At 39.3% G+C, this 22,959-nt stretch overlaps 1 protein-coding gene across 1 annotated transcript in view; it reads right to left on the bottom strand.

The window, feature by feature from the left end:
* Positions 1-22,959, bottom strand: part of XPC (XPC complex subunit, DNA damage recognition and repair factor) — a 1,641,424-nt gene that overhangs the window by 1,010,364 nt on the left and 608,101 nt on the right. The window contains exon 2 of the mRNA XM_044078598.1: positions 17,409-17,631. Coding sequence (XP_043934533.1) covers positions 17,409-17,631 — 223 coding nt within the window. The remainder of the gene's footprint in view (positions 1-17,408; positions 17,632-22,959) is intronic.

The raw sequence follows: 22,959 nt of genomic DNA, 5'->3' as shown, positions 1-22,959 counted from the left end.
AGCTAAAAACACTTGGAAAGAGACTAAGCAGAAGATGATTAGAAAAATACCACTGGAAGGTTATGATCATTGATTTGGATAGTGAGATGCATTAGTGCAACTATTTGAGTTCCATTTTTTCATATATGTAAGATATGCATATTTTTATTAGCCAGATGGGAAGCTGTAACTGACAATTAATAAGGAACTGAAACAGTTTATTTGAGAAGGGGAAAGGACAACAGTTAAATGGGGTAAGCTTGATGCTCCTTAAGTTACAAAGCTATTAAGACTACCAGATTTGAGAAGTATTTAAGGCCATAAAACTGAGGTTTGCGTTTACAACACAAGCTGGGAGATATAAATCAAAGTGAGAAAAGGTATACGGGGAAAGTAAGCAAGATAAAAAGAGATTAGTACTTTGGGTGCAAACCATTAAGGAAAATATCAACAACCATAAAGAATATCACAACTATAAAGTGGTAGAACATTTTATAATAACTAAAGCAATGTGGGACTGTGGCAAGATGATTTTTCAAGAAGGGATATAGAATAATAAGGGTGCACAAATGAAAAGAAGGTGGCTGGAAGTAATTGGAGGAAATTAGCTAAGGAATGAATGTACTGGGAACAGACACAGAGAGGGAAAATAAGAGAGTAGGAAGAAGCTAAGTAAATATTTAAATTGTGGGTTTGGGATTGTCTGTTATATTAGGAGATTGATGTGTACCTTATAGGCAAACAAGAGAGCAGAATAATACGTGAAAGATCAGCCCTGGTGCATTTTTTGTGGATCCAAGAACAGATGCAGTAAAATAACAGAAAAAAGGACTCAAGGATAATAAGCAGGGCATACAAGATTTTGCATGACTTAGCACCAGGGGCAACTCGTACCATCGGACTGCAGCCCCCTCAGCAAGAAAAAAGAAAAAAGTACTTTTTAGTTATTTAATTTTTACTGTCTTTCACTCTTTAGTGAGTCTTTTTCATTCTCTTATCAGCCGGCTGACTCGTCTGTGAGTACGAGCATGCGCACTTTCGAATTCCAGGTTGCGGCGGTTTTAAAATAATAAGTGTTTTTCTCTCTTTCTCTTCGAGATCCACTCCACCGCTGCAGTCCGGATAGTGAATTAAGGCATCAGTGTGATGCCCAGCAGTCTATGCAGTTTGGAACCGCATAAAATTGGAAGGGGTTCGGACTGCCACGTCCGCAGGCACGTACATGACGTGGATGGGCTAAATGGCTGCTGATTGGTTGTCGCTCTCTTCCCGGGCTTTATGTGCTAGGAAAAGAGCGAGAAGCAAACAGTTGCAGCCAGTTTCACTTGTGGACTTGTGGTGGATTATTGGATTTTATTTGCTTGGCGGCCTAATTTCAGCAGCTGAAAAAGAAGAAGTAGTAGTACAGTTTCTTTTCTTCTTGGTGGTACATATGTATGTGTATCAGTACAATTATATTATATATATCTGGCAAACAAAAGAAACAAGTTGTGTACTGATCTACAGAATACTTTGGAGGCTTAAGATGAAGGATCACCTTCAAGAAGTATTTTACAACAATTCGAGAAATGTATATATTGACATACAAGCAGAAACTGTATATGGTGTCCTTTTCTTTGGTTGGGTATGAACTAAAAGAAGTTGCAAATGGGGTGCACTTCCGTGAGTTAAAAATTGTTTGTAGTTTACCAAGGAGAATAATTGCCAGAACATTTTCTATTATTGCAGTGGTAGTGTTTGAAACTTTGCAGCTTTTCATTTTTCTTCATCATGACTATGATTGTAGAGTCGGTATATATAAAGTAAGTAAGTAACTGTGTTGGTAAGGTCCAGGGAGCTTCCTCTCTCAAAAAAACTTTTCTTTTGAGATCCAGTTGAATTTTAACTGTTTCATTTCACATGATTAATGATCATCTCTGTCAGACAAATGGAGCTGATCCTTGCAGGCAACATAGTTTATTGTTAACAGAGGCCAAAGCAGTCCTTAAATAGGCATGATTTTCTAGTGGTAGGTCGCTCAATTTCTGTAGAAAGCATAACACCAAATCAAGAAAAAAAAAGGATATAAATTCCTAACTTGAAAATATTTCTTGACGTGACCCATGTTCCTCACAACTGGCATAGATCCACATATGGTAAAACAGAATTGTACAAATGCATTAGTCATTATATATCACACTGTAAGTGGTAAAATGTGAATAGCTAAGCTAACCTGTTTATAGTGATTAAAGTCTTCTGTTTTCCATATATCTGGAGAAGCCCTCCGCATCCACTTTACTTGTGTGCTAACCCTAAATATGCCTGCTGATGATCCTAATCCCAGTGCTGTGCACAGTGTGTTATGACAACCCTTTCATTAACAGTACCGCAGTTCAGGCAAAGTATGTGTACAATACATGCTGTTAAGTTTGTGTTTGTTTGCAATGATCAGAAAAGGAAAGCATTTGCTTTTATTTTTCAATTGTTGTAGGTCTGAATTTTTTTGTTTTCTATCTCTGTTAATATTGGTGTTTATTTTTCAGTTGTGTGTGGTTTATTCAATGATTAGAAAATATCGACATTAACAGATATAGTTGTACACGTGCACACTCTAATAAATTTTGTCAGCTTTATTATTGCAGTTAATCGCCTATTGTTGACATACTAATCCAGACATTCTCTAAAGTATTCAATGGTATTTATTACTGCTTGGTTGTAACTTGATTAAAGTGTAGCTATCATTCAAGTCTTTTGGATTAAGCACTTGGGCTTCAGACCAGTTGTTTTACATTAGGAAGGTTTGTGGCAAGCACTGTGGTGGCAGGACAGGTAGCTTTCATCCTTCTAAGTTGGGAACTGCTGATTGAGAGCCCAGTGTCCAAGTGTATTAGTTCTGGTTTAGGCACTTGGGCTTCAGGCCAGTTATTTTACATTAAGAAGGTTCGTGGTCTGCACTCTTGTGGGAGAAGAGGCTGGACTCTGCCCTTCTGAGCTGGGAATTTTCTGGTTAAAGGTTTATAGTGCCTGAATATTTGAACTGTATCTTACTGAAATTGGTTCACCTTGTTTGCTCTAGCATAGACTAGATCCAGGCCTACTGAATCTAGCTTTGTTTATATGCTTGTTGTTTGTTTGCTTGTTATTTCCTGGAAGCTAATTCACCTAATACGCAACTTCTCAGCTTCTGTGGATCACTAGTGATATCTGCATTGCTTACTGTACTTATTTCCTTGTTTCACTTGAAAGAAAGTTACTGTTTGGCGTTTTGCATTTAGTTACTTGTAACACATTGCACTCAAGTTACCTGGCACTTGCTCACTAAAGCAATTATATAAGTCAGCACTAAAAATTAAAAGCACTACACCCTCACTCCCCACTGGCCCTTGTTTTCAATTAAGGATTTCCCAATATTATTCTAGCATGTCCAAAGGTCAGTTGTCAATCTCCTCTCGGTCCAGCTGGTGAATCTGGGAATCTTGAGGCAATGTTATAACTGCCTCATGTACACAGACAACCCTCTCCTCCTCCCACATAACACAAATACTTGCGAGAGATGCAGCTATTTAGCCAAACTGGAGGCTGAGCTCTCTCAACTCAGGACTGGCAAGACCAGACAGGAGGAGAAGGCAACTACACACACCACAAAACCAGCCTCACATAATGCTACCACTCCACTGAATCAAACACATAAACACACAAAGACATACTCGGAGGCTCTGAGTAAAAATTTACCTAAACAGCAGAGGCCTCCAAAGCAGACACCCAAACAACTGCTACCTCAAGACACCCCACAAGCAACACATAAACCACAAAAGCAGTGTGCAAAGCAGTCACAGCCCTTAAGGCCAAATACAACACCAAACATACTTGTCATAGGTGACTCCATAGTCAGACACACTGGCGTCCCACTCACCAGGCTGAACAAGGAGAGGGTCACAGTAAGCTGCCTATCGGGCGCTAGAATCCGCCACATAACACAAGCACTGGGTCACTCCACAGCAAGTACAAATATGACACAGTCATTGTCCCTGGTGGTGTGAGCGACCTGAGACGTACCTCCCTGGACTGCATGAAAAGAGACATAGAGGAGCTCTCTGATTATGTAGCCCAGGCAGGTATGACCCTAACCCTGAGCAGTATCCTTCCTTCACCAAGAATGATGCCACAATATAGAGACAAGATGATCAGCTTTAACAATTGGCTTAATGTCTGGTGTCATTCAAAGGGGATCCAGTGTCTGTCTGCCTGGGATGACATGCTTGACAAGCCACGCTGCTTCAAGGGACGGCTTGCACCTGTCACCCTGGGATTCCGGATATTGGCTAAGGCTCTTGCCACCCCCATAGTGCCTTTTTTAGGCAAGGCTCAAATTCTAAACCTACCACCCTAGAAAACAAAAATGGGAAGAAATTGAGGGTAATGCTGCTCAATGCCAGAAGTCTAAATCTCAAAATGCACGCACTCGAGGCCCTTCTCAGTATGGAGAACATCGATGTCTGTGCTGTAACTGAAACCTGGTTTAAGGCTCCTGAGAGCACCCCAGCACTATTAGGTTTTACCTCATATCATGTGTTCCGGCCCCAAAACCCGGACCACTCCACAAAAGGAGGGGGTGTATCCATATTCATAAAGGATACTCACACCTCCAGGTTGGTGGCAACGCATGAAGCTTCGGAAACCATCCAGGTGCAACTAACCATAGGCAAAACTGCTCTACAAATTGTAGCATGCTACAGGCCACCCTCTCAAACTCAGGAACCCCACACAGCCTTCCTGAGGACACTGGAGGGTATAAATGTATCTCCAAACACCATCATATTGGGTGACTTCAACTACCCGAATATAGACTGGGAACATTACTCAAGCCCTAACTTTCTAGCCCAACGGTTCCTGGAGTTCATAAATTCAAATGCCATGGAACAGCTAGTCACTGTTCCCACGAGAGGAGAAAATATACTAGATCTCATTGTCACAAACATGGGGACAAAATGCTCCACACCGGAAGTATATCCCTCATTGGTGAGATCTGATCATAAACTAATCTCACTGGAAATCCACATCCCGCCCCCACCCCAAACAAAAAGACCATAGTGAAGAACTTCTCTAAAGCAAACTTCACACTACTCAAGACTGGTGTGGTATCCTTCAAGGCCCCTGAGTCAGAGGAAACCACAACCCAAGCTCTGGAAGCCCTTACAAATGCCTTCTATGAACACCTCCAGGACTGCATGGATCAGGCAATCCCAAATAAAACCAAGACTCTTTCCACAAAGGGCAAACGTCCAGTCTGGTGGACCCCAGCCATTAACAAACTTTACAATAAGAGGAGAAAGCTATTACATGATAGAACAAAATCCATAAAAGGGAAGTCACCCTGATCATTATTAGTAAAAAATACGAGCACTCATAAAATCAACTAAGGCCAATTTTGAGAGAAAAATTGCCATGGATTCAAAGGACAATCATAAGGCCTTTTTCAGCTATGTTAGGAACCTGGGTGGAAACTCACAGATATGCTCAGAATTAGTCCAAAATGATACAAAAATCACTGAACCCACAGACATTGCCAACATACTGGCAGACAGGTTCAGTGCAAACTTCACCCCTCTCCCCTAAAGGAGAGATAACTATCCCAGCCGAGTGTAGCCTCCCGGACATCTCAAATGCGCAGGTGAAAGCTGCTCTCTCTAAAGCTAAAACACAGCATCAATGGGACCGGATGGTGTCCCCGGCTGTGTGCTACACGAGCTAAATGAGGAATTAAACCCGCACATAAGGCAGCTGTTTAATCTCAGCCTTACCACAGGATACGTGCCCAAGGAGTGGCGACGGCAACTGTGGTCCCACTCCACAAAGGTGGCCTCACGGACCCTGGTAATTACCGCCCCATAAGCTTAACAAGTCTAGTCTGCAAAGCTATGGAGAGGATCATAATGGAGCTCATAAACAAAGATATAGGGGACTTGCAGACATTGGACCCGACCCAGTTTGGCTTTGTCAAGGGAAGATCATGCCTTTTGAACTTGGTCGACTTCTTGAAATAGTCACCAAGGCCATTGATGAGGAAAGGCAGTCCATACAGCCTACCTTGACCTTGCAAAGGCTTCGACACAATACCCCAGTCGGGTATTGTAGAAAACTTACCAGCTTAAATGTAAACCCATATGTCACAAGATGGGTTGCAAACTGGCTTAAGGACAGAACCCACAGGGTTAGAGTTGCTGGCGCTGTGTCAGACTCCAAGCCGGTCACAAGTGGTGTCCCACAGGGCTCGGTCCTTGGCCCCTATTGTTTGGCATCTACTTCTCAGAAGTACAGGCCAACATGGGAGGACTTTGGCTGACAAAGTTTGCAGATGACTGCAAACTGGGCGCCATAGTGGAAAGTGCATCGGACACGGATATCCTTCAGAAGGGACTCACTGAAACAGATAGCTGGTGCCAGAGCCATGGCCTGAAGTTAAACGCCAAAAATGTATAGTCATACCCTTCGGGAAAAACAAGGTAACCCCAAGCTACCATATAGGTGGCAATCCACTAAGCACAGAAGAGGTTATCAGGGACCTGGGGACCCAGGTTGACAGTGGCCTTTCTTTTGACACTCACATTGCTAAAGTGGTTAGAAAGACCTTCTACATTGCCCACCTGATCATGAAGGGATTCACATCCAGATCTAGTGAGGTCATTGTTCCCCTGTACTCTTCACTTATCAGACCAATGATCGAGTACAATGCCCCATTCGGGATGTATCTCACCCGACATCTGCAGCAATTGGAGAGACCCCAAAAGTTCCTCACCAAAAGGATAAAGGGACTCCAAAATCTGTCATATGCTGCCAGATTGAAGAAACTCCAGCTCTATTCAGTCGCATACCGTCTGCTCAGAGGTGACATGTGCCTGACATACAAGGCCATGTCCAACCCGAATTAATGGACATGCTCCACCTCAAAAATCCACATCCACCAAAACCACTAGAGCAAGCGACTTAAACCTTAGCACGGATATAAATAGGACGTGCTGGAGGGATAGATTTATCACTCAGAGACTCCCTATGCTGTGGAATAAAATCCCGGTCCATGTGAGGCAGAGCACCTCGCTGACTCTGTTCAAGAGAAATCTAGACCTGTGGATGGGAGATCGTAGGTTTACCCCAGGAATCATCTCTGGGTCACTGCTGGACAGAGGCACAACAAACTAATGGGCACAGTATTTTTTCATATAAGGGGTGGCGTAAGCCACAATAATTTGGGCTAGGCTTATAAATGCCTTAGGGCAGATAGCCTAGTATAAACCTATGAACCTATGAACCTATACACATCCCTGTTTACAGTAGAAAGTTGCTCCAGGGTCTAAACATTCTTTCGTAAAACAAAATAAAAAATAAAAAGTGATGCAGTTATGTAGCTTACTTAGTATGCATTCTGTTACTTAACTGAAAGTGGTTCAGTACCATGCAAGTTGTTGCTGAAGCAGAACTGCTGAAGCATAAGTTACTGTTTAATTTTTGTGCAACACAGCAAACATTTGAGTGTAGTTGTACATAGACTTTATACCTCTGTCTAGTTCCCACTCTTCATTTATTCATTATATTTATGGGGAAAGTCAGTAGTGGAGGAGGTAACCCACCAGATCCCCTTACAGATGTTATTGATTCATTCTGATATGGTCTATATTAGTACATCGAAGTTTCAAAACTTCGAATGTTCTAATATCGAACCCTATTCAGCGAAAACTGAAAACATCGAACATACAGAACAGCAAATTTTTTCCTAGGGAAAAATTTGCTGTTCCAAAACGCATACACACAAAAGAAGCACAACAAACTAACAGCAATCCCCAAACATACACCTAAAATCTTACACCTAACCCTACACTAAACTAAACACACACCACTAACTATCCACTTACCTTAACCCAAACCCTAACCCTAAGGTCCGTCACTATCGCACACTCACCTCACCCACGCCCTAACCCTAACTCACCTACCCCGCCCTAACCCTCACGTCCACACAATCGCACAATTACCTGACCCACACCCTAACCCTAACTCACCTAACCCACCCTAACCCTCACGTCCACACAATTGCACACATACCTAACCCGCACCCTAACCCTCACGTCCACACAATCGCACACATACCTAACCCACACCCTAACCCTAACTAACCTAACCCGCACTCAGTCGCACACTTATCTGAACTCGACCCATTAACTTTCCACCACAATGCTGAAAATACCAAAGCAACAGAAACGGACAACCAAATTCGTTCCCTAGGAAAGAATTTGGTTTTCTGTTGCTTCGATATTTTCAACTTTCGCTGAACATAGGTTAATATTAGAACATTCAAAGTTTTGAAACTTCAATGTTTTAATATAGACCCTTCTGATAGCAGTAATGTATGTATTCTTTGCACAAATAGAAAAGTGAGTGTGTAAGTAATATTTTAGCTTAACTTTAACTTATAATACCTCTGCATGTGTCAATTAAACTTTTTTTTTATATTACCAAATTACCAGAATGTTTTTTAAAATTAGACTTTACTTCTTCACCATTTTCTTGTGTTCCTGCTCCAATTTTGATATAACCCTTTAGTCTCATAAGTTCATAGGTGTGTGTGTACTAGGCTAACGACCACTAGCGCTCTTGTAGCCTAGCCATGCAACCCAAATGTGACTCTCAAATTTTTATTTTGATATAAGGGTGATTTATTGATTGTTTGTCCATCAGAGACAAAGGTGTCAGACCAGGAGTGAATTTCCGATCATCCCTCCAAAGTTGTGCTTAAATAGGGTTGGTAAAATTTTGTTTGAAGTGGAGGGAGAGCCTGTTTCAGAGAATGGAAATTCTCTGAGAAACATATCTGCCCATCCAACATGTCCTATTTGTGATGCAAGCAAAATGTAGGTCTTTTAATGTAGTTCTGATGCTTTTTGCAGATGTACAAAGGGTTCATCAAAACAGGGTCCAGGGGTGCCTTGCAAACCAGGCAAGTATCACCTGTCAGAGGTCTGTATGATACTGAGAAAATAAATAAGCCTTGGGATGATCAGCATTGGATATTATGTTTACTCCCTCTATTGTTTTTGTAAGGAAACTTTATGGACTTTCCAGTTGCTGCATGCGTCTGGTCAGATAAATATCAAAGGGAGCCTTATGCTCTATGATGGGTTTGATTAGGGCAGAGTACAGCAGTGCAATGACCGCTCTGGACTTAGATGCCATGCACTTACTTGTATGTTGAGCAACATAGAACTACCTTGGACACATTGGTTGAAAGCTACATTACTATCCTTATGAGTTTCCAGATCCCTGACTAATGGATCAACTTTTATTGATGACATAGTTACTCAGGGTGGCTGACTTCCCAAAAGATACTATAATGCATTTCTTGGTATTGAGCTTTAAGTCATAGCTTTGGCACCAAGTGTTTGTTTGTGTTAAGACCTTACTGAAGGGTGTTCTCGGTTTGCAATCAGCTGCAAACTTGGTTAGCTAGGTGCCTTTGACATTGACTTTGACATTCGAGAAGTAAATGTAAAAGCGGAGTTGGTCCAGCACAGAGCCTTGAGGGACTGCACTGGTGACCAGTCTCTTTGTTGAGGTGACCTCACTGATCCTAACCTCTTGGGCCTTATCCATAAGCCACGTAACTATTCATCATGTTTTCAAAGTGTTTACATTTACTTCTGTAAGTAAGTTTCTGACAGTGCCTTTGTGTGGTATTGTATCAAATGCATTAACCAGATCTAGGTAGACCATATGTACTGTTTTCCCCTCATCCATTGCCTTAGTGACCTTATCAAAGAAGTCCAGCAGTTTCAGTAAGCAGGACCGTTCTCTGACAAGCCAGGCTGATATAGATCCAGTGTCTGGAGGTCTCCTGTGTCTGTCTTGATAATTCTTTCCATGGCTTTGCAAATAAGACTAGTCAGACTAACAGGTCTGTAGTTTCCAAGATCTGTTAAAGGACCTCCCTTATAAAGGGGGACGACCATCACAGTCCTCCATTCTCATGGCACAAAGCCTGTTTTAATACTATAGTTAAATAGTGACTCCAGGGGTCCTGATAAGTCATATTTTATACTGTTCAGGAGGTGTCCCAGGATGTTTCTGGGGCCCACGTAGGTTGTGTTCTTGGTTATAGTGAGCGCAACTGGCACATGCTCCCTAGTTGTAGTTGAAGAGGTTATGTTTGAGGGCATTTCTTGTGAATGGTTGAGGTGAGTGGGAAGAAAAGTTGGAACTGATAATTGTCTTTCACCTGTTAGGCTATCTTAACATCAAAGTTGGCTTTGTTTGATCTAATTAGCCTTCTTAGTTGCCTATTAAGTTCAGTGAGATTTGGAATTTTCCATTATCTATGTCTATTTTTTGTGCCTTTGTGCATAGTGTGTACAGATTTTCACATCACATTTTTGGTCAGTTTTTCATAAAATTGTGGTTTTCTGGCAAATTAGTGCAAATCATTAAAGACTGAAGTTAGAAAGTAATGGCAGACATTTGGGTTTCAGACTTCATACCCTTCAAAAATGCATACTAATGCAAGACCTACTACTATTCTATTATCTTTCTAAGTTTATAAGAGCAATATTTAAAAATGTCTTTATTTTTGGCCCTGTGTCCCACTTCTATCTATGGCTTTGTCCAGATTTCTTGCTCTGAGGTTGAGAGGTATGAGTGTCAGAGTCATCACCATCAGCCAGAGACATTTCAAACTGTGACCTACTTGTTGCACTCCACTCCCCATTGTAGTGGCTCTGGGTGTGTCCAAGCAAGGCAAGGAGCAGTTATTCCCCCATCCAAGGTAGACCACAAGTATGACCATGGCTTTTCATCTGTCCTTGATTTTGCAGAATCTTCTAGCTTTCTGTCATATTTTTATACTGTTGATTTATGCTTCTTATTATTCAGAAAATGCATGCTGTTGCGCTGCCCTGTTGCTCTGTATTAAAGTAGCAATGCTTTAATGCCTATCAGGTAAGCTTGTTGGAGATTGTAAGATGCAAGTAAGCTTTAATAAGCATACTGTTAAAAAATTACCAACTTTGAAAGCCTTTTCATTGTTGCCATGCAGAGAATATTTACATAACTAGATAACGAATAAGCCTTAGGTATTGAAATGCATATGACAGTATTTGTAATAAAGGACAGGATTACAGTATTTTCAGAAGCTCATTACATTTGTTGGAGACTTGCAGTTATCTTTGCAAGCTTTACCCGTAACCGTAAACTAAACAGAATGCCAATCTATCATGTGTGGTCCATAACTTGTGCAGCAATCCTGTAAGCAATTTATCTTGAGCTTGTTTCTTGTTCGCTGTTCATTTTTTACTTTTATCATGTGTTCTCCATGAAACAAGTAGATAGTTTTGTCAGGCAGCAGGTCTTTTTTGGATAAGAAACATTTTTACAAGTGAGGGTATCACAGAGATTGCTACTTTCAGCATGTTACTTGGTAATTTTTTACAGCTGAATATAAATTATAATTGGAACTGCAGTACAAGAAGAAGTGGTTTGAGCTGAGTGCTGCTTGTTTTTTTTTATACTTGATTTTGACTGGTATTCCAGTAATGTATTTAAAATGCAATTTATTTTTTCATGCCTCACAACCTTTGTGTTTCCATCTAGATATTAAGTAAGTTGCCATGTAGCCAATGCATTGAAATATTTTTTTCTTCTACACTTCATTTTGTCTTGATTGGACTCTCATAATGATGGTTTGGCACCCTGGGCAGCGTATTAATTAAAGTTCCAGTTGTTGCGGTTTTTAGCATAGCCCCACCCCTTTCTAATTGGCCACACCCCTTCCCATTGGCCCCACCTATTTAGCTGTCTCTTGCAGCCCCCCTTTAATTTGAAGTCACCAGCCGCCACTGCTTAGCACCTAAGCAGCTGCCAAAGTCCAGATGATTTAACATATGTGTGTGGATATGCTTGCCCAAGTACTTTTCTATATTGAGTAGACTTCAAATGATCTTATCCCAAATGGATAGCAGGGTGCTGAAGATATGAAAGGGAAGAGAGAGGAAGCTGTGATTAAGTGTTCTGGAAATGTACAGAACTGATTGATTTTAAAGACTCCTTACATAATGGTGGGGGAATGAATTGTAGTAACGAAGAAGATGGTGTTTATGAGTTGGTGTTTAGGGTTAGAAGTGCCAAGACACAAGTTTAATGCAGTTAGCAGTGAAAATGCATAAAGAGAAGAAGGAAATCAAAGACCAGACTAAGCCAACTTTAGATGATATACTGAGCATTATAAACAATGGAAGTTGGATATTTAAAGTAGGAAAGAAGTTGCATCAAAAATGCAATAACAAGAGAATGGAAATAAAATAACTAAACAAATTCAAAGGTTGCACTGAGCATTATAAAAATGACAGTTGTAAAGTGCATAAAAATAAAAAAAGCAATTTTTTGGATTTAGGTTTGTTCTTACTGTGACCCTATCTTGGTGGAATATAATGTAATGATCACCCACAACAAAAGCTTGCAATTCAGATACTCTTCTTGCAGATACCAGAGCAATGGTGAATATAGTTTTCCAAGCCAAGAAACTTAAATTAGCTTGATAAGCGGGTTCAAAGCTGACACGGTCAACTTCTCCAGCACAAAGTTGAGATCTCAAGAAGCAGCAATCTGTTTACGAGGATGTCTTGGGTATAAAACTCCTTTCAGAAACTGTTTTTACACAAACAGGAAAGAAAGAGGAGGATCCATGAGCAGACATGCTGAAAGAGCCACAAGATGAAACATAGCAGAGGAATAAGAGAGGCCAAAGGAAAGTATTTCATACATATATTAAAACACCGGTGGTACAAAATTCTTGATAGGCCTCTGATTATTGATTAGGTACCACCTAGAAAAATTGCTTCCACTTACCAATATAGGACTTTCTAGTAGAAGGCTTTCTTGCCTCTAAGTATTTGCTGCACACCCTTATGACATAAGTGCCTAAGAGTTTAGAATCGAATCATCCAGGTAGTCAGTTGAAGTTGATTGATTGGTCAGATGGGAAGAGAAGAGTGACTCTTAAAGTTAAGGTTCTGCAAAGATATGCAAGTCATCTAAATAAGGAAAAATGCGAATGTCATTTAATCTGCAATAAGTTATGACTGCAGCTAAGCATTTCATGAACATCTTTGGAAGTGTAGATAATCCAAAGGATAATGAAGAGAACTGCTAATGTGACCCACAAACAGAGAACATTAGAATTTTCCTGAAGTTTGTGGGGATGGGAAGGTAGTAATAAGTGTCTTTTAAGCTCTGTAATATCAACATTTTGAATTTTGGTATTTTCACATACAGGTTTTACTAATCTAGTACAGCTCAACAAATGGCTTCTATCTTTGCTATCAGAAACATTCTGGAATAGAAGCCTTTGCCCTTTGATTTACAGGCACTGGTTCTATGACTGCTTGGGTATGTAAAGAATGAAGAACCTAAAGAAAATATTCTCTTTGGTTCAGAGGCTGGGGAGGAATTTCCTGGAAATAAGCTTTTTGTATACAGTGCTATCAATAACCCTCTTGCACCACATTTAACATCCAAGAGTCTGAGACAACTGTTTCCCAAATAAGGATGCTGAAGAACAGTTTGTGGAACAGATTTGAAGAGATGCTGGCCATAGAAAAGAATGAAGGGGAGAATGCTGGCATTGCTATTCTGTACTGTTAGTCTGCCCCTTTTTCTAAAAAGACCTCTGTTTTTTGTTATTATTTTCGTCCAGCCATCTCTTTTTTACAACTTGTTTAACAGAATATGACTGGGTTTGCTTAGTTGGCTTTTCTGTGAAAGAGGGAGGCTTATACAATTTGCATTGGGCTACATGAAAAATCTTAGAAACTCCCCAAATCAATGTCTCTCTGTCTGAGAACATGGCTAGCAGAAGAGCCAAACAATAACTCATTATCTAAAACAGAATCTAAGTTTTCAGAGTTTATTTCATTAGCAAAGTTTTGGTTAGGTACCCAAGCATATCTTCTCAACACTATATCAATGACCTTAGACACACTATTAGCACAATCACACACACTCTTCAAAGCATGTTTGGACACCTGGAACAAGGCTGAAACAGTTTGATTCAAAAAAGGAACTTTCTTCTGTAGGATGGGAAGTACTACGTTTCCTCAGGCTATCCAAATAAAGTATAAACCTCCACGTGTTCATGAAAATTGAGAATTCTGAAAGACAAAATGAAAGAAAAAAAAACATTTTCTTAACTAGACAGTTCAGCACCTTGCCTTCCTTGTCACCAGGTGAAGTGGTGGTGTTCAATGCCAATCTAGTCTAAGCAGCAGATGCAGTGAATATTGCAGCTGGGTCTAATCTAAGGTGAGAGAAAATAAACATATTAGTTTGAGGCACTTTATGCATCTTCCTGCTTTGGTGGCTGGGTATCAGGATGATTACAGGAAGCTTTCATCACATCTTCCAAGGCAGCCAGTATACAAAGGATGGGTGAGGAGTGAGGAATAGCCATTTGTGACATATCATAATATCTCCTCATTTCAGGAGGAAACCTCTATTTGTTCCCAGAAAAATATTGCTTTCATCATAGCTATGGTCTGAGTAAAAGAAAATTCCTCAACATGAGGAAAGAAAATTGTATTTTCTTCACAGTTAGAAAGTTGGGTTTGTCAACCTGAAGGAGAAGAATCTCCATCTCTGTCATAATGCAAATCATCAGACTCAGTTTCTTCAGGAATTTCTTCACAGGGGATGCTAACTTGTAATGGTTTCTGGACACTGGGATTCATAACTTGTAACGCATGCTTTGCTAAGGTAAGAAAATATTCTTTCTTAAATGTAACTACCTCTTGTGATAAACAATGTTTAATGTTTTACTTTTTTCTTCATAGGAGTCATTTTGAAAGGAGACCAGCTCAAAGGAGGGATGTGTGACCAGTCTAATGGCCTATTTCCTCAATTACCCCATGAAGAATCTCCAGGAGCGTCTCCCAGCACTACAGACAATGGTTCTCCCATGCCCATACTGTACAATGGAACAGCTAAAGAGAAGGCTAACCCCTGTTCATGTTGACCAAAAGGACTACACTAGAGGAAGCCAGAGAGGCGAGTGGTCTGAGGAACATCCAATGACCACTGCAGGTTTACCCACCATTAGCTGAGGCACAGTCTAAGCCCAGAACAATGGCTCCTTAGTGTTTATTTTTCTTCTGGGAACAGCAGGGGTGGAGACATCAGGACCAGAATAAATATCCAAATATCCATGCTGTAGCCAAGGAAGAGAAGCCATAAGAGTTGCTGAAGTGAGTCAGTCAGAAGGTAAGTTGTCACCCAGTGTGCCCAAACAGCCCACTTGTACTCATGCTTCTTGTCCCAGCTCATTCCCAAAGTAAAAGCACAAGTAGCATCCAATTTCCCTGTCAGTACATACTTTGCAAATATAAAAACAGTGACATAAAACAGAAATGGCAGTTAGGTTGTCATGAAGTGAGCATAAGCACTTCACTGTAAAAAAACACATCCTTGCACATTCCAAAATAAATCTTTTAGTCATATTTTTAACACTTTACACAAGCAGAACATATACTTAGTCAAAATTAGCCCCAATTAGCTAAACAACATAGGTACTACAAACTGCCTTCCCTGATAGGACCTTCCAATACTGATAAATAAAACATTGTGCAGCCAAGACTGTTGTCTACATTCCCTGTTGTATTCACTGTGGTTCCTACTATTTAGGAAAAAGTGATAGAACTCTGAAAAGGAGAATTTATGAGCACACATATGATATACGCAACAAAATGCTGGTAATGCTCTTTATAAACACACTTTACAATGTCTGGGATTCCAAAAGTTTTGTTTTGCAGACATAGAAAGGGTTCTAGCCAACCCTTGCTGCAGTCCAATTCAGACTGTATTGGAAATAAAGGAACTGCTAGAGTAGTTGCCCCTAAGTTCTCAAGCTTCCCCAGGTTTAAACAACATCTCAGTTAGCGGTGCAATAAAAAAGAGCTTTTGATGTTTAACTTGCAACACTGGCTGGAAGGTCCATGCTCAGGTTCAAGCATGTAATTGTTATGTGTAGTTTTAATAGTAGTTTACTTTTTCTGAGAATAGTACATATATTGAGTTGATATTATATTTTATCTTTTACTGTGTATGCCTTTGAAACTGTTGGATTCATATCTCTTTTAGTGGGTGGAGTTTGTATGAACCTGATACACCTAGCAATTAATTATGTTAATGTGTGATGGGGATAAAACTATTTGGCAATTGTCTTGTTACATTTTGGTTCTGATGAAGTCTGCACATGGAAATTTGTAGATGAAAGTGCTTACAGTTACAAGACTGACTGTTTTTGCTGGAATAAATTCCCAAGTGTTGTTGCACACTGAAATTTATTGGTTTTATTCCGTCAAGCTTCAAAATTTTTCCATCACGTACTCCTATCTGGTTGACACTGGTGAGCAGCGTGTGGTTTTTGTTTGTCTCAGATGTATTTACTTCACTCTGCTAATTAACTTGCCTCAAAGACAGTCTACATGCTATAAATATTCACTGTGATATACTTCATAAATAAATAATGTAGGACTACAGAAGACTTGAAAATAGTGTGCTTATAGAGTCTGCAGAAGTGGGTACAAATGTGAAAGAGAGGGATTAAAAAATAAATTGGGTTTTCTTTTTAGGGAAGCACAGTGATGGAGCAGTTAGCATTGCTGCCTTACAGCACTTGACTCTCTGATTCAGTTCTTGATTGGGGTGCCTTCTGTATGGAGTCTGTATGTCTTCTTAGTGCCTATGTGGGTTTTCATTGGGTACTTTGGCCTCTTCCCACATCCTACAGATATATCATTAGTGAACTGGCATCCCTCCAAATTGCCAGTTGGAGTATGTGGGCTGTGTACAATTGAGTGAGTTTGCGTGTCCTGTGATAGGTTGGTGGTTTGTTCAAGATGGTTTCTCTGCCTTCCACCCATCAAGTTCTGGGATAGTCTTTGATTTCCTGCAATCATGAAATTGATTAAGTTGGGTAAGTGTGTGTTGGCTGTGTGAGAGCTACCCAGAGTGTGTACCTTGCAAAAGGTTGCTGCTTTATTCAGGACCATTCTATTACCTTTCTTGCACCCACAGAGTGTTGGGATAGGCTCTCTCTCAGCAATGCCCTGAAATGGATTATATAGAAGTAATTGAAAATGAACGAATGAACAAGTGACTGTTTTCTTTGGATGTGATGATCTTTGGGTTGAAAAGGTAATGAAAAGCACTTTCTGGTACGGTAATCTAGAAATTTGGTGAAAATACTCCTCAAATAGAGTTTCGTTTCTACAACTGGCTACCATCTACAGAAAACAAATAATGAAACAGTATTGAAAAAATTATTGATCCATATAATGTTAAGTTGTGTACATCAGGCGCTATAAATAATGAAGTGAGCTAAATGTAAAAGTGATTGCAGCTATCATTATTTATTTACTTACTTAAATATAACTTTTTGTTTAACATCTCCTGGTTCTTCTTTCACCCCAAGTTTTTTCTTCTTTTTTGACTTTGTCCTACTTTGTTCTGGGGCACGAACATCTGACAGGTGACGTACCTTAGCAGGTTTCTCTTCAAAATCTGATTTTATCTTCCTTTTACCAAGACATTTTTGATTGCTCTTTGGTTCACATGTCTTCTTACTTTTTGGTGCATCAGTATCACCTGATAAACATAACAGAAAGAACAGATACTGTATTATGACAACAAGAGAACCCATTAACAACAAGAGTTATATGGCTGCAAATTCCCAGAAAATAATTATTTAACCGATGTTTATTGTCCAACAGGAAACAGCTGTTAGTTTTTTTGTAATCATTTGCATTTCTCATTCTCCATTCATTACATTAAACTCACCTATCCAGTTCTGAAACCATCCCAAAATGTGACTCTTTAGGAAAGTGTCAAGGTATTTTAAAGCAGAAAAGCTGACACTGAGGAATTAGAAAAATATTAAAAAAACTCATTTCAGAAAGTTGCCAAAGACAGACACAGTGGCGCGTGCGCACACACACACACACACACACACACACACACACACACACACACACACACACACACACACACACACACAGAAAAAAAAGATTGTCAACAGAGGCAAGGACTCAAAAATTATAAAATGCAAAGCAAGATAATTCCTGCATTGGCTAACACTGCCTTTGGAAACAAGACACCCAGAAATAAAACAGCAGATGAGAACCACTTTACACCCTACCACCAAAGACCAGAAATAATCTTGGGACCTTGGGTTGCTTTATTATAATTGTTCCCTTAGGACTCTTGTGTTTGTTATTTTAAATAATTGCTAAGCAATGTGTGTGCCCTTTTGTTACTATTGTTCCATAAATATATACTTTTTTCATTCCTTAGCTCTATAACACTTCATAATATTCAGCCCTGTAGGTCTTCTGGAAAATAACTTTTTCTCAAAGTCTCTTCTGAACCTATGTTCTACTTTTACTGCATATTACATATTCCCTTCTGCCTAATTTGTTTTCCGAAATGTGATGATCAACATTCTTCACACTTCATTTAATAAGACTTTTAATGCAGGTTTTATGCAGTTATATACCTCTCCAATTCCTTATGTACTGTATTTGAGATGTACCCAAAAAGAGTTAAGATTACTAAAGTGAGATCATTTAAATACTTTGCACAACAAAGACACCACCTCCATCTTTATGGTAATGATGAAGATAAACTATAAGTGCCTGTTCCCAACACCTCACCATATTATCACTTGTACTACCTGATGTTCTATATCCGTTTCAAGATTTGTGCACTTCAGTGGCATAATTCCTTGTCTATACACACTGAACCTTATCTGATATACTGTCAATTACCTTTAAACTTACTTAAATCTCATCTTCCATATTACCTGAAATGTCTAACCCACTGCACATACTACTCCACAAGATCACTAATAACCACAAAACAAGAATGACCTTCTCACAGATGATTACAGTGCCTCAATCAACAAGTTTCTGTCCTGGAAGTGGTTTCTTTATGGAAAGCATGCCATGTTGTCAACATCTTGCCAGAAACATTGAAAAAGGGTCTATATTAGATGATCAAAGTTTTACTACTTCGAATCAGTAAACATCGATCACTACTGATCGAAGTAGTAAAACACTGAATCATCATTAAAAGTTTTTTCAAAACACAAAAAATAAAACAAAAGGGTTTAGAGCCCCACACCCTTCCCGCTACTTAAATATACCAACTCTGAGATCACACTTTAACGTAGTAAGGTGCGGAAAGGGAAGATTTCCCTTTCCTACACTGTAGCGTGACCTCTGAGTTGGTATATTAAGTAGCAGGGGGAGTGGGGGGTGCAGGGAGGCTTGCTCCCCCTGCATTAACCAGTCAGGGTTAGTTTTTCTTGTCTAATTTTTTTTAATTTTTATTTTCAAAGTTATGGAACTTCGATCATATGGTGTCGACCATATGGTATTCGATGTTCCGTAACTTTGAGATTCTAATATAGACCCTTGAAAAACACTGGCTGATAAGACCACTTGGTGGTCAACTAGTGGAAAAGCAGCAGTTCACTACTAATCAATTTCATTACTCTTCCTACAACCCACTAAAACAGTTTTATGCCTATTTTATGCATACTTGAATTCTAAAATTATGTGGTTCATCATCAAGTGTTCTAAGTCCAGAGCAGGATTCTTCACCCCCTTAAATGACATTCGCTGCAATTTACCAGTGTGCTGTTCTAAGTTCACACTGGAACATTCTGTTCATCAAAACAATCTTTAAAATGTGTTCGTGAACAGATCATTTTTGCATTCAAATATGTTTATTTGATAAATGGGTCAATTAACTGGTTTTAAGCCCCCACCCCCATTTTTTTATCCAAGACCTGGGCCACTGGCAAACAATTTAAATATTCTGATAATTATACTGATATAGTTGTTAAATTAAAGAAATGTAAACAAAGCAAAATGTATACATGTGTTCATGAGATTGTATAAAGACAGACCTTTAGGTATCTAGACTAAAAAAAGAGACAGAGATAGTAAGTTAGTGTACGGTCATTAACATACGGTTTTATTTAACAGGCAAGCTTAGTAAGAATAGGCCATAATATAATTATTCAATCTAAAGTGTAGCTAGCCGGCACCACTAAAACATCTATGATATGGTGATTTGGTTAGATGGTTAAGATGACGAAAAAAAAGGCTGCATTAGCTGGTATTCCTGACAGAAGGAGGAAGGCACTCCAAAATTCGGGTGCTATCCTAGAAAGACATTTTCCCAGGAATTAGTCTAAAAGATGGCCTTTGGTATCTTGTCTTTAGTGCTTAAGTGGTTAAACTGAAGAGTTAATTCTGAGCAAATTTATAAAGGAAGGAAAGAACAGTTCTGAGGTAACAGTACAAAGCTGAAGTAGGGTTCTGAGTAAAAAGGGTGACAGTTAGCTTTTTGAAGAGCCTGGTAATCGTTTTTCCAGGTTCAGAAGGTGGTACAAAGCTAGAAATCCTGTTTAGAGCAGTCTACTGCAGGAATGTCAAGTAAAGTCAGCACACTGCTAAGACCAACATCTAGCTTAGGTATCAGGATATTTTTGGTAGCTCATACTCTGGCTTCAGCTATCAGGAGTCTTGTTTTGTCAGTTTGTATGAAAATGTTTAATTTACAACCTTCTAGGTATGTAAATTAAAAGAAAGAGAGAGAGGAATAGAGATGCAGCCACATACCTGGACAGTTAGGAAACTGAGCTACAGTACATTTCTGGGAGTCTCTGATTACTAGAAAAAGACCAATTGTTATTCTTGTGGGCAGTGCCAAATTAAAGGGCAAGGAATGGGGCATCTATCCATTTTTCAGGAAATAAAAACTTAACTCCACTTACTGAGAAACCTCTGTTCTTCATAAAATATCAGGAAAATTATTTTTTCTATCAGAACTGAACTGAATACTTTGACAACTAAGAATATGAATTTGGAATAAATTTATGGTGATGTTCTGACAATTAAGAATATGAATTTGGAATCAATTTATGGTGATGTTTACCTTGAGTTACCCGCATCCTATTTTGTGCATACTTGGACATGATTTCAGTGACTGACAGCGGAAGTTACTGTGATCCGACTCAATCCCCATTAGTTTCCTGCACTGGCCAATCCCTTTCAATTACCAATGCTGGTATAAACTGCTTCAGATGAGGCTTTCTTAACTGCTAAATATATGCATGCACTGTTGCCCAGTACAGTACTGGGTAGAAGAGTCAGGACACACATTAACTAAATATCAATATTTAATTCTCTGGTAACTCTGGCTAATAACTGGTGTTGAAATAGTTTTTTGGGGCTTAAATGTTTTCACTTCATGATCTACTGAGTCAGTGCCTCCTGAAAGGTAACAAGACCCATGATTGGAGAGACCAGAGGCAAAAGATCAATGCATTCCATTTGCTGAGTGTAGAATTGAGACCAAATGATTTTTTAGATGAGGTCCAAGCAAGTAGTTTGGGAATAGATCTTCATATTGGCAGTATAGTCATGTTAAAACCAAGCCTAAATGTAAGTTTAATGTATCAACTGTTCATGCACAAGACATGGCATGTATTGCAAGCACTACAGTGAAAGATACATAAGAAGTACTTTGAAAACATCAACAATTTTTTTTTCTAATTCAGTTTGTATGGGACTCTAGACTGTTCCAAATCCCAGTATGGAAAAATAACTTTACTGTGCACTTAGGAGAAAAAAGGTATAGGACCTCTTTTCAGTATTTTATTCAATATTATAATATGGTTAAGTTCTTTGAAAGGATTAGGCAATGGATAAGGGGCATACAGTCCACACTGTTTATCTGGACCTTACCAATGTAAGACCTTTGACACTATCCCCCATGACTGGATTTTTGACAAATTCACCAAATTCACCATTAACACATTTGTAGCTTGCTGAACTAATAATTGGTTATCTGATAGAGGCCATACCTGTAAAGGTCAGGGGTACGTGATGTAGAAAAAAAAATTCACAAGTATTGCCTCACAGGGCTCTGTTCTAGGTGACCTCCATTTTGGTATGTACATCTGTGATGTAAAAGCTGGTATCAAAGGGACTACAGTTAAAGTCTGCTGGTGACTGCAACATATGGTAGGGACGAACAGTTAACAAACCCCATTCTGGTACTCTGCTTCTCCAGCAAGGGCTCTGCTCGTGCTCAACACCAAGATAAACTATATCTCTAAATGTGAAAATATGCCTTTTCATCCCTTACATCTCCTTACTCTCCCTTCTTCACTCACTTCCTTACATCTATCAATTTCTCTCCCTGGCTTTCTCTCTAAATATACCATAAGCCTGCTTTTCTCTCTCTTCATATTGCAAATTCCTCATTGTATTATATTAACTTACCTTTAATTTTTCTATGAACTGGCTAAAATTTCAATAAGTATTTAATCACAGTCATATAACCTGTATCTATTCTTAACCGATATTTTCATATTATGTCTAATTTTGTATAACTATTTAAACTGTATTTGTTTTTTGTACTATTTTTAAACACTGTAAAATTATTGTTCGTAAAATGTTTTGCAATACTTTGGAGCGTTTCTCCCCAGGTCTCCACTGAAAATGGGCTCTTACACAGTTGGACTTTCCCAATAATCAAATGTCAATCAATCAATAAATTAATATGGGCTGGATGAAACAAATATTTGGTACATTAATCATGTGGGCTTACCCTCAACACCAAGAAATGCAGCATGGTTTCCTTTGGTAAGACTAGCATCACAGCTGCTTACCATATAGATAACATTCCATGGTCAGAGACTTGGGTAAGTATGTTAATACTAGACTTTCCTTTCACCACCACAACACTGTGGTGGTGGTGGTTATAAAATTCTTGTACTTTCTATAATGTATCCTCCAAGGCATCTCCTCAAAGTTTAAAGAGGTTATTGTCCCACTTTAATGATCTCTTACCACAAAAAAATTCAGGTCTCAAGACGCTTAAGTACCCTGATAGATTAAA

Source organism: Protopterus annectens, chromosome 7.part1 (assembly GCF_019279795.1).
Source record: "Protopterus annectens isolate FY-2018-M chromosome 7.part1, PAN1.0, whole genome shotgun sequence".
NCBI lineage: Eukaryota > Metazoa > Chordata > Ceratodontiformes > Protopteridae > Protopterus > Protopterus annectens.
The sequence above is the reverse complement of the archived record's forward strand: the minus strand, read 5'-3'. Positions and strand labels throughout refer to the sequence as shown.